The sequence below is a fragment of the Spea bombifrons genome, chromosome 4 (genome assembly GCF_027358695.1).
Source record: "Spea bombifrons isolate aSpeBom1 chromosome 4, aSpeBom1.2.pri, whole genome shotgun sequence".
Classification (NCBI taxonomy): domain Eukaryota; kingdom Metazoa; phylum Chordata; class Amphibia; order Anura; family Pelobatidae; genus Spea; species Spea bombifrons.
The window spans coordinates 29,434,423-29,446,628 of record NC_071090.1 but is presented as its reverse complement, the minus strand read 5'-3'; the positions used below and the strand labels follow the sequence as shown (position 1 = coordinate 29,446,628).

The 12,206-nt window shown below is 38.3% G+C and overlaps 1 protein-coding gene across 2 annotated transcripts in view; it reads left to right on the top strand.

Annotated features, from left to right (window-relative positions):
- Window positions 1-12,206, top strand: part of PPP2R2B (protein phosphatase 2 regulatory subunit Bbeta) — a 93,259-nt gene that overhangs the window by 67,354 nt on the left and 13,699 nt on the right. For both annotated transcript variants that reach the window (XM_053463155.1, XM_053463156.1), the window contains exons 2-4: window positions 6,831-6,928; window positions 8,253-8,418; window positions 10,306-10,418. In XM_053463155.1, coding sequence (XP_053319130.1) covers window positions 6,831-6,928; window positions 8,253-8,418; window positions 10,306-10,418 — 377 coding nt within the window. The remainder of the gene's footprint in view (window positions 1-6,830; window positions 6,929-8,252; window positions 8,419-10,305; window positions 10,419-12,206) is intronic.

Here is a 12,206-nt window from a genome sequence, read left to right as displayed (position 1 = left end):
TTGCTTCAATTCATGCAAAGGTATCCGGCAATCAATTGTTATACCGCCTCAGTCAGTCACCTTAAATTATGCCTTGTGTCTCTCTATTGGGGCAAAAAAGGTACTGAAGTGGTTGCCCTCTAGGTTCAGTATTTCTAGGATCAAACTGAGAACATGTCTCTTTTTGTTACGTTTTGTTTAAATTCTAACCAATGGATGTGCAATTGCAAAGGAGAGAACCCTGTAATGGGGTCATCACTTACTTAATGCACCCACCCAGACTGTGGATTTTGTCCATTATACTTTATATGTATTATATACACATATGCATGCACACTCGTATATCTCTCTTGATTGCACCCTCTACTAATCCCAAGAACTCACTTTGGAGCTTTGCCATTCACTTATTGGCAAAATGGAATTTCTGCCAGAATGAGTGCCGAGCAACTGTTGGCTAAAGCCATTAGTTTATGCCTAGTAAAGTGACTGAGGATACCAGTAGATTATATCCTACCATAGTGCCTCGAGTCTCTAGGGCCAGTGGTGATTAAGCAGTCTTTGTGCCTTTGTGGGCATCTGTTCCTGTGAGGCCATATCAATATTCGGATCTTTCTAGGAATGCTCCAGCTCAGTTTGACCTTATTTTGGGCTACTGAGATTAAAGATCAAGTCAAGAATGCTGACCGACAAATGCATGAATGGCATTCGCTCTGTTTTTAGGATTTCCCGGTTTAGAGCGAACCTGGAGCCTGACCAGCTTTTCTGGCATGTGAAATGAGACCCTGGCTTAGGACTGAATATGATTATATATATATATATATATTCTAAATTTCATTATTCTATGCAAAAAAAAAAAAAGTATGTGTATGTATATATATATTATAGCTTTGAAAAAAGGGCAATAACTATATAAAATTATGTGTATATAATGTGGTGGGTTATGTGTGTGTGTGTGTGTGTGTGTATACACACACACACACACACACACACACATATATATATATATATATACACACATATACACTATATATATATATATATATATATATATAGTGTGTTTATGTCTACCATGGTTGTGATGCTGAAAAGTAATCTTCTCAATATAGCAGCAGCAGGATTTTGTTCCTGTTGTGATAAGAGCACTTTACTAATTTAGGTTACAATTACGTAATTACGTTACAATTAATTTCTGAAGCAAATAAAGCTATTACTTTATTTATTTGTAGCCGTATGAGATTGGTAACATGAGTTGGACACCCATCTGGTTATTCTAGATAAACGTGAGTTGAAATAGCTGTGTTTTGCTTAAATGTATTTTTTTTAAATGTCAACTGTATTTCTTCTGTTTGCTTTTGAGAGTGCCATAGAGTGTCTCGCCTTCCCCCGATCTCATTAACTGCAGGAATCTTTTTTTCTTAATTTAATCTTTTGAATATTTTTTTTTTTTTTTTACCAGACGTACCATTAACCTTCTTACTGGGTTGGGAAGGTTCACAAACTAACAATAAAAAAAGGTTAAAGTCGCATTATCCTCCGTCAAAATGCAACTGTGTCTGCTCTTCGGAAATGAAATCTGATTTTCAATTTATTTATCATGAAAGCAGAGAGAACCATTGACACACTTTGAAAAGCATGGTGAAGCCGGATCCTCAAAGGGGGTGGTCACCATGGAAACACCAAAGAGAATTCCTCTTTGTGCCCCACTCACTTCTTGCATTAATCAGGTTCCCTGCTCGGTTGCTAGGCCCTCCAGCAGTATAAGGGTTAAGAGTCTCTAAGGATCGTTAGTTACAAAAATAAGCCCAATTCTGCTGCTGTCAGAATGTTTTTGCAGCATGAATGTAAGCGGTTATAGCTTTAAATTATTAATCGGCTTACTATATTGCAGTTTTGCTGTTATTTTTTGTGCACAAATGGTCTCTGTTTTTTTATTAAAATACCTGTTAGACACCGGATGTTAACATAGTTTTACTGTTGTTTTTATAAATAGAAATATTACTTTTATGATAAAAAAAAGGTTTTGCTGGAGGTATCTTGTCTCTATAGGTGATGTTAAGGATCTTTGTGTGATGAGTGTGTGTATATATGTATATGTGTGTATGTATATGTGTGTGATGATGTATAAATATAATACCCAGAGTGACATTGACAAAAGAGAGCACTCCAAGGATTTGTGCTGAAGCTTAGACTTTTATTAATAATAATAATATTATAATATTATTATTATCTTTTAGAATTGACAGACTAAGACACACCGATACATTAGGTGGAGAGAGCCCGGCTCGCAAGCTTACAATCCTGAGAAAACACAATTTACAAAAACATTGTAAAGAAGCGTTTTAAGATTTAGTGGTATCGGAATTTGTTTAATTCTGGGTTTGTTACAGAAATGTTAAATTCATCAGTTTTAAGAATCTGCACCTTTAAAGGGGCACTCCGGTGTTCCAGGGAGCCCCCCTAAACAATCATTGCATATAAAAATGCCTTGTAAGCACTATGCACTGAAAAAGTACTTACCTGAAGGAGAAGCTGCAGCTTTCCACCCGCTCTGTGGTCCAACATTTGATGCCACTGATTGGTTGAAATTGGTGGGAGCGCTTTCCACACATGTGCATGGGGGACTTGTCAGACCCTCGCTTCAAGCATTTTTGTGCGAGGGGATGTGTTTGGCCAAATAATCTCCTCAATGGAAAATGGCCATGGATTGGGCAAAAGGCCAAATACTCAACGCTGCAGAATCCCCCCATGCATTTGCAAGGGGTCACCACACAACTTTAAAGGGCTTCTCGCATTTAGCAAGAGGTTTGTTCATATTTATAAATCTAAATATAACTAATAAGGATTTCCTAAATTAAATTTAAATTAAGATATAGCAAACCGGTATGGCTTTTCTAGAAGGTGGCTTCTCTTCTCTTCTCTAAAACATTGTATCTTTGGATGCATTATTTTCTGCTTCAGCCTCTCTTAAGTGATCAACATTTCCACTTTGAGATCTGTAAGATTTTTTTTTTGCTTTTCAAATATGCCTTTAAAAAGAAATCAAGTCTCTTATTAATAGACTTTTTGAAGGAAGAAATGTATGGGCTATTTCATTCAGATGAATGATTAGCTGATGGTTGTCATCTTCACTCATGGAACGAAGTGCACGCCATAAAATACACATCATTATTAGTAAAACAATAATCCGGCGAAGAATTGATGCCCCTACAGCTGGCGAGGAAGTAAAAATCTATCGCACACAATGTAAACCTTTTCACGCTACATTTCTTTTGCATTCATAACATTTGGTGGAAAGAAGTGGCAGATGGGAAGTACTTTGTTTAGACAGATTTAACACCCTAAACTAATATGGAACATGCGAAAGTATTTGGTACACCATACGCCGGTACAGGATTAGAAACATGGTGGCATTCGAAACCCTAATTGGTTTTGTTCATACTACTTGTCTATGTATTTAAAAATGATTAACCGGCAGATTGACGAAGGCTTTCCTTTCTAACAAAGGATCCAAATAAACAAAATCAAAGGCCAACATTCTTGCTTTTCTAGCACGAAAATGTTCTCCTTGAGCATAAAATACAGCGCTGTATTGCGTGATATAGGTTAACGTTGACAAAAAATCTCATTATTACAATAAACTTCCTTTATCTGCCTTTGGCAATCGTGTGATATGTTGGTTGGCTTTCCCTTTTTGAACACCACGCTGAGATGATTCTTTATGGCAATGCTAATGAAGTCCATTCCTCCATTGGCTTCCATTGGTAAGAGAGTCAGCTGTGTGTGGCGGTAAACATCGGAGTAAATTAGAATAGGGAGCACTAAAAATGCAGAATTATAAATGTGCTGCGTCAAAATCCAAAGACTAAATTATATGACATAAAACGTCCTCAGAAATATCCTGTGAACCCCTAAAGGTAATATTGATATATCAAAAGAAGCTTTAGAAAATTGCTTTAAATGGTTTAAATAACAAAAAGACATGGCTATTGCACTCAAGGCCATTTAACTAAACAGGCCACATAAATATTTTAGTAATGGAATTCACAGCATTTAAGCATTGCCGACCATCCAGAATAGCTTTAGTAATGTGGGCGAAGTGTTAAACTTAAAATTGTGATTTTTCACAACCATTCTCCAAAAAATCTACCTGCTGAGGGCCACTTCTGCCCAACATACCCTCTCTCCATTGTGCAGTACAGAGACGTGTCTGATGGTACAGAAACAAGCAGCTTTCATACAGTTCTCAGGCCCTCACCGCCAAGTGAAGAGTCAACAGGACTATGGTTGATGACCCATGAGCAAAAACAAGTAAAAAAAGAAAGAAAGAAAATTATTATTGGTAAAAAAAAAAAAAAAAAAAGAACAAAAACAACTCTAGACACTGTTTTTATTTCATTTTCTTGCTAAAGCCAAAATTTGCACTATTCCCACCGGAATTTTAATTAGGTTTATTGTGCGCTTTTGTTGTTGTGACCCCATTGTGCAATGCTATCTAGCTGCATAAAAAAGGAATCGCATACCTAAGCGTTAATGTTCGTTCAAAATCACAGCAAGGTGAAGCAATTTAGTTAAAAGCCTCTGAGCACTTAGTATAATGTTCAGATCGCACGTGACGCTATTATCAACCCGGCTGCTCTGCTGGAATTTAGAAAACCCAAGCAGTTCACGGAAAAATCTCTAAAGCAGGCAAATCGTCGGGACTGAGGGGGTGGGAGTCTGGCTTCCCTATTGCTACTTATAAGAAAGGCTCCTATAACATGCACAAAGCAGACCCCTGATTCGGTTAAATATATAGGAAATTCAGAAATATAGCCTGTAGCGTCTTTCATATATCGCCTTCATAAAAGCTTGATATCCCTATTTCTCTTACACATATAAGATGGGTACAATGTTCTAAAGGACTGCGATAATAATGGACTGTAGTGAGCGAGGAAAAACGCGTGCGTGCTTTGGATGAATTATCGTTTCCTGTATTTTAGGGGATTTCAGGCAAAGCCACTGGCGGTTTTTAATTTACACAATGTACCCTTTATTGCCTCGCCTTGTCCACAATCAATGTAGATCAATAAGCTTTCTCTGGGATATGCTTTGTGTCTGACCCTTGGAGAAGGATTGTTGAACGGAATACCACGGCCAGTGTATGTCCCCTTGGGTTTAAGTCTTGCTTTCCAGCTCTGTGTAGATTGTATAGATTTTCCAAAAGATGAAACCTTTATATGCAAAGCTATTTTGGATGGAACCAAATTATAAGCCTAGCAGTGCTAGTTCCTTTATCTTTTTCTAGTAATTGTCTACACGTTGTCTGGTAATACGTTTCTTGGAAACCCATGGGTTCTCAATGCAGGAACGTGACTTGTTTTCTGTCCCGATAACACTTAGACCTCCAATTGCACTACATGTGGTACCTTCAAAGGCTCTCCAAGAAGCAAACCAGTGTTTAGCCATAAAGTGTGGCATCTGGTTAGGTGGGTGGAAAAAAACATACTGGTTCAGTAGCTGGTATGTGGCATCACTGCAGTCTCTTACCAGAGCCAAGATATTTACTCCATGGGCTGGACTCGTAGCAGCAACTGTATGTATTAGGAATTAGAAAAAGGGGCTGGGAAAGATAAGATGGCCAAGGAGACTTACCTGGAAGAGCGTAATAGTGTTAATCTGCGGCTGCCCCTGAAGGTTCTAAAACCAGTCACTATATGGCTTCATACACCCTGAATCACACGATAGGAAAGACAGATCTCAAAGATTCATTCAAATTACCACTCATCTGGTTCCCCACATTTACTGCAGGTTAGTCTGAATCCCCAGTATAGTTAAAAGACATGATGGCGAGCCAGATAAAGGAAGCCCTAATCAAGAGAGGACCATTTATGCGAACGATGTCGGCTCCATCAGTCTTTGCTGCTTGGTTACTGAACTGTATGCTCGCTCGCTCACATGTGTTGGGTGCTCATCAAGAAAATAATTGCGCTGGAATTAACCTCTGACGTATATAAAGAAATAGCCTCAATTAAGCTAATCAGAAATAATTCACCTATCCCCGCGGCCGTAGCATTTAAAGCGGATAGCGATGGCAACGGAGAGAGCTTTTAGGCAGGAAAAAAAAAAGCACCTTTTTATCGTCTTAAAACTGCTTAAAGAGCTTAGACGCAGAAACATGATTGGAAAACCACTGCAATCAGCCTGGTAACAAATTCCATGTAGATTGGGAAGACCGTGAAAATGTGTGCTCATATTAGCAAGTGGTATATATTTTTATATTTAATATTAACAGTTTGACAACTGGAGGGTTGTGGTAAAATCTTCATTACGTGTCACTCCTACACACACACATGGACAAAACTATTGGGACACCTGACCATTACATGAACAAAGACTTTAATGACATTGCATTCTAAATAAATAGACATTAATATGTAGTTGCCCCCCCCCCCCCACAGCTATAACAGCTTCCACTCTTCTGGGAAGGCTTTCCACAAGATTTTGGAGAGTTTCTGTGGGAATTTTTGCCCATTCATCCAGTAGAACATTTGTGAGGTCAGGCACTGATATTGGACGATAAGGCCTGGCTCACAATCTCCGTTCCAGTTCATCCCAAAGGTGTTTAATGGGGTTGAGGTCAGGACTCTATGCAGGCCAGTCGTGTTCTTTGACACCCAACTCATCGAATCATGTCTTTATGTAGCTTGCTTTGTGCACTGAGGCAAAGTCATGCTGGAATAGAAAAAGGGCCTTCCCCCAACCTGGTTGGAAGCATAGCATTTCTTGGTATCTCCCATTCAGCATACAATGCCATGATTTGTTTTAATTTATAAGGAAAATTATTCACCTAATACTTTGTCTTTTTCCCGCAGCTGACATTATCTCGACAGTTGAATTCAACAACACTGGAGAATTGCTTGCCACAGGAGACAAGGGGGGCCGTGTCGTAATATTCCAGCGCGAGCAGGAGGTAAGGGACTGACAACCTCAAAATTAATTTTATTTCATTCCCACATTACAGGCTTCACGCGGTTTCCTAATTTCTACTTCTCACTCATTGCCCTGTTTTCAGTAAGCCAGCCACACTTGACAGGAGTCTGAGCTTCAGCCCTTCCTTCTTTTCATAGATTATTTATATATATATTAGATGCAACACTCATATTTAGCTACAAGACGTTAAAATGTATGGGGGTTAAACATAGTCGTATAGCTGGTTCAGCTTTCAACAGCATTAGCAGATAAAATGACGGCAATACTAAGTAAGCTCTGCGCTAATGGAAGTTTGTAAAAATAGAACCATAACCTTGCTATACATAATTACATATTGATTTTTGACACATTTAATCCCGCAGTGACTATGAATCATCAGATCAATTTTATAGCCAGTGTAAGCAAAGTAATGTCAAATGTGCAATACCATATCTCGCTAAGGGCAAGCTATGTGGCTTGGCTATAAAACAGGTTGGATTAGTTTAGTAAATGACTCCAACCAATGGTCTGCTCCCCATTTCCCCATGCCAATTTATTATGGTAATAAGTGCTATTTTGTTGCATGTTGCAGTGCTGTCCTAAAGGTAGTACATCATTTTGTTGAAGCATATCTGCCCCGATTCTCAGCAATTAAAGACTTGTTAGGTATGCGACTAAAGCTGAGGAATTGAAATCCCGGTCTTGAGGCGGCAAGCAGACCTGCATCCGGTTTCATACCCGGCTAATTCAGTTGAGCTACCTGCAGGGTATCCAAAAACCCTCGCCTATTTTCTATAGGGCTCCCATATTGCAGGAGTAACGATCCCAATGCATCCCTGCGGTATAAATTCTTCAGACTGATTGATGGTTAAAGGAGCTTTCTGTTTGCAGGCCTTGGAGTCTGGAATGAAACACCTGATTACCACCTTAATGGCTTTTTACCTTCTGGCTCTTGTACTTTTTTCCCTTTGCATTGACAAGAATTTAGTTATATGTATTAAAAAAAGAAATTCTTATAATAAGGCATAGAGAACCTTTTCAGCCAAATTTTACATGCCTTAGGTATGTGATCAAGTTAGCCCCAGTGTAAACTCCAGTTAGCTACAGTATATATATATATATATATATATATATATATATATATATATATATATATACTAATATCCCCTTTTGTGCTAACCAACATTTTAGTCTGAAATATTAAACGCTGCGTACGACGTAACCATAAAATGCTATGTTTTTATCTGATTTTTATCTGTTTTTAAATATGAAGTTTGAACATTGGGTGTCTCAAATTAATAAGAATCCTGTGTTTTTTTTTGTAGAGTAAGAATCAACCTCACCGGAGGGGAGAATACAATGTTTACAGCACTTTCCAGAGCCACGAGCCGGAGTTCGATTACCTGAAAAGTTTAGAAATAGAAGAAAAAATAAACAAAATAAGGTGGCTTCCCCAGCAAAACGCAGCCTACTTTCTACTGTCTACCAATGGTATGTCACAAAACCCGAAGACCCACTGCGTCTCCCTTTCAGGATTCCTTAAGTATTCCCAAAATATGATCCACAAGGATGCTTGATGGCTGAATGTTTTATTGACTCGTTTTGAAAAGATCTTGGCTTTTTATTTATAACTTTACGGAATAACATTCAGCTTTAATTTACTTGTTATACTTAATTTACAGCCAATAAAATATATTTTCATCAAATGTAACAGTAACATTAGACAATATTTGGGCAAATCTTTGTTTTCAGCCATTTATAAGACTTTGTCGCTGTGTGTTTCAGGACTACCACCTAACTCCTGTTAAAAATATTACCCCAAACATATCTTTGTGGTGATTTTGCAGCGGAAGGTTGCGTATTGTTTTTTTTTCCCGACTTGGCCTGGTAGATAATTGATCATTTTAATACTATTATATACTTATAAATGCGATCAGAGAGGGGGAAGACATTGTGAGAAATAAAGATTAATTACATGGTGTAATGGTCTCTTAATTGAGTTTTAAAACAGACTTTTGATTAACAAGGATATTCTCTCCAATCTGACATTTTCTGTGCCATCAGGAAATTAAAATTATCTTTTTTTTAATGTACCATGTTATTGCATTTGTGCCAACTCTGTAAATGGGTGATTGTTCAACCGAACAAGGCAGGAGAAAAAAACTCTCTAAGGAAGCCTTGGTGAGAAGATGTAGTATTGTGCATTCTGGCCTTTTGATAACTAAGTTCTATTTTTCAGTATTTTATAACATGAGACACTGAACCTTTTTGGGATTTTGCTTAGGGATAGGCTACAAAAAATAAACCATCTTCCTTTTTGTGAGCATCTATGTTAATATTCTGAGGGTTTACTTTTTTAAGGCAAGCCACATCTGATTTATGGCGGGACACCAACCTGAAAGGTTTCTGTGGATGTTGTATGAGAGCAGTTGCTGCATCTGTTGAACCAAATTAACTAACTCCCATACTAGTCCTTCTGAATGCATGGGTTGGCATGGAAAGTTGCCTATCGTTAGTAATTTTGGTGTTTGTAAAGAACAAAAATATAATAACAGACTGTCCATGAACCTAGTGTTGCCCCTTAGTAGCAAGTGGCATTCGTGTGATTGGACACTGTGTGTGTTGGGTATGTTAGGCGCATTATCATTGAGAAATCTGGTTCGATGATATTAGTTACTAGACTTGGGCGCCGGCCAACTGTTCGTGTTCGCCTTTGTGTGGGAAAAAATCTTTGTATTCCACGAATATTCGCCCGTTCCTGTATTCGGTTCCAGCGAATATTTGTGTACATTCTTCATGTTCGTTTTTTTTTTTTATTTTATTTTTTAGAAGGGGTTAATACGGGGTTAGCTCGTACAGGCCTTTAACTCCTGATGGCAAAACTCCGCCTGGTCTCCCGCTCCAAGAGTTAAAGGTCCGTACGAGCCACTCTACTGACAGCGACCAATAGAGTCGCTCGAACAGACCTTTAACTCCTGACGGCGGAATTTGGCCTGGGGAGACCATTTGTCTTCCCGCTCCAAGAGTTAAAGGTCCATATGTTTTTTGCTATCATAAATGATTCATTTACACTTTTCAAAGCAAGCAAGCGAGCAATGTTGATACAAAAACTATTTTAAATTACTCCTGTAATGCATGATTGTCAATAGTCCGAAATAATGTTCTGAAAATCTAGGGTTAAACAGATGATCATAAGGATCATAAGTTGTACAGTTCTGTTTTGTTTAAGCATTTCCTTTCCCAACGAGTTATTGAAGTGAAGCTTGGTATATGAACTTCTTGGTCCCTACAATAAGTTGGATCTGTTGAATAAATTTGTCCTGTTCCCTCGAACACATATACTTTTCATACAGAGAATTTTTTTCCCTTTTCCTTCAGATAAAACGGTGAAACTGTGGAAAGTCAGTGAAAGAGACAAGAGACCTGAGGGTTATAACTTAAAGGATGAAGATGGACGACTGCGTGATCCATGCACAATAACTTCATTGAGAGTAAGAACTTGTCAGGCAGTAAACTTCTTTATTGGGATACTTTTGATTAACACAATTTTTTTCCTTCCATTTCTGAAGATCGTTTCATCAGAGAAAAATGTGAGCTTTGTGTGTTTTTATAGAAGAAGGGCTATCCCAGTTAGAAATATTCTACGGTTCTTTGGGAAGTTACATTTTTTAACATTACTTTATGTAAGTTCTGTATGTAAGTTCAAGTTCAGAAAAGGTACATGCATTATGTTAAAAACCCATAAAGCATTTACATTCAGTTTGCTTCTCGTTGTTAAGATATAATATCCATTAGCTGATGCAGCTAGTGTTTTCTGGTTTCCATGCCGTTGAGGTTTGGAAGGCCATTTATGATCAAACGATAATGTCCCAGATGTTTTCAGGAAGTAATAGATCCCTTTTAAAACTTGAAGAATGACTTGTGTATGGGCATCTTGGTTTGCAAATAGTTCCGATTACTAAAATCATAAACTTTACATCATAAACTACTATTTTGGGACCAGCATGTCCGCACTGTAGCTATATCCCTGTAAGTATTGCTCTATAGAAATGTTTCCTAGGTGACAGCTTGGTGAAGTTGCAGTTTTTCAACTTAATGACATATTCCTTTTCCCTTCTGGAGGCAAGGTTTTGTTATTCGGATTCAGTTTGTCAGCCCTGTGTTTTTTGCAGCTCGGATAAGGAATAGTCTGTACCGTTTCATTTTATTAGGACTGAATTCTTCTTTCTTCCAATTTTCATGGCGTTGTAAAATGTATATAGTCAATAACAGCACACTTGCTTTCTCAGTGGAGCTGTCCACAATCACGGTTCTGAAATACAATGTCAAAGGGAAAGAGCGAGGAACTATGACGTCTGCAAAGAGCTGATGAAAGGGACCGGTCAGTCCCTGTAAATGACATTGAGTTTAAAAAAGTTCTTCTGTACTTTTCATTTGTGGTCCTTTCCTCCTCATTGCTTCTGGAATTCCACCCATGAATATTTTTTGGTTACTGCTTGAACAGAATAAAAACAGAGATATCTTGTTACCATGGAATATGTAACACGGAGTCTTTTGCTTAATTAGTGTAAAATCCCTGATACACCAAATTATACAGATTCTGTGCAGATGCCCCAAATAGGCCGGTGAGATACTGTTTCAAATAGTTTATTATTATGTCCTTAATATGTGTACAGATCTTCATTTCATAAATGTAATAACGTTGGGTGGCTTCATGGAAAAAAGCTTTTTGTTTCATGAGGCTGCATCCACTGTATTGTTGTCACATGATAACCCTTGGTGGTCCCCATTATGGTTATCTACAGATGGCTCAGCCAAAGGCACATATAGGTCTACAAGTAAAGTCAACCTCTTGACAGCAAAATGGCTGTTTTGCTCTTGCTTGTCAAAATTGTAAGATTCGATGCTTGCCAAACCTTTCTATTTCCCTTAAAGTAAAGGAAAAAGCTGCAGGGAGGTCACAGAATACAGACAGTTTGTTTTTTCTTCCATTCCAATTCACCGAAGGGATGGGTATCGTCTTGGAGCCGTTCCACATAACAGATGTGACTGCTGAGCCTAAGCTGCTGGATAGGACCAAGTGTGATGAAGCTCATCTCCGCGTCCTGCCGTCTTTTTTTCCCCAGGGTGACAGCTTACAGAGAAATCCTGCTAAATCTCAGATAGATATAGGACAGCCGGGGCAGGGGGGATGCGTGCCGCAGCTTGGTGACAGGCACATTTTTTAAATTATCCTCCAGTCAGTACTGTATACTACAAGCTCGCTCAGGAACATTCAG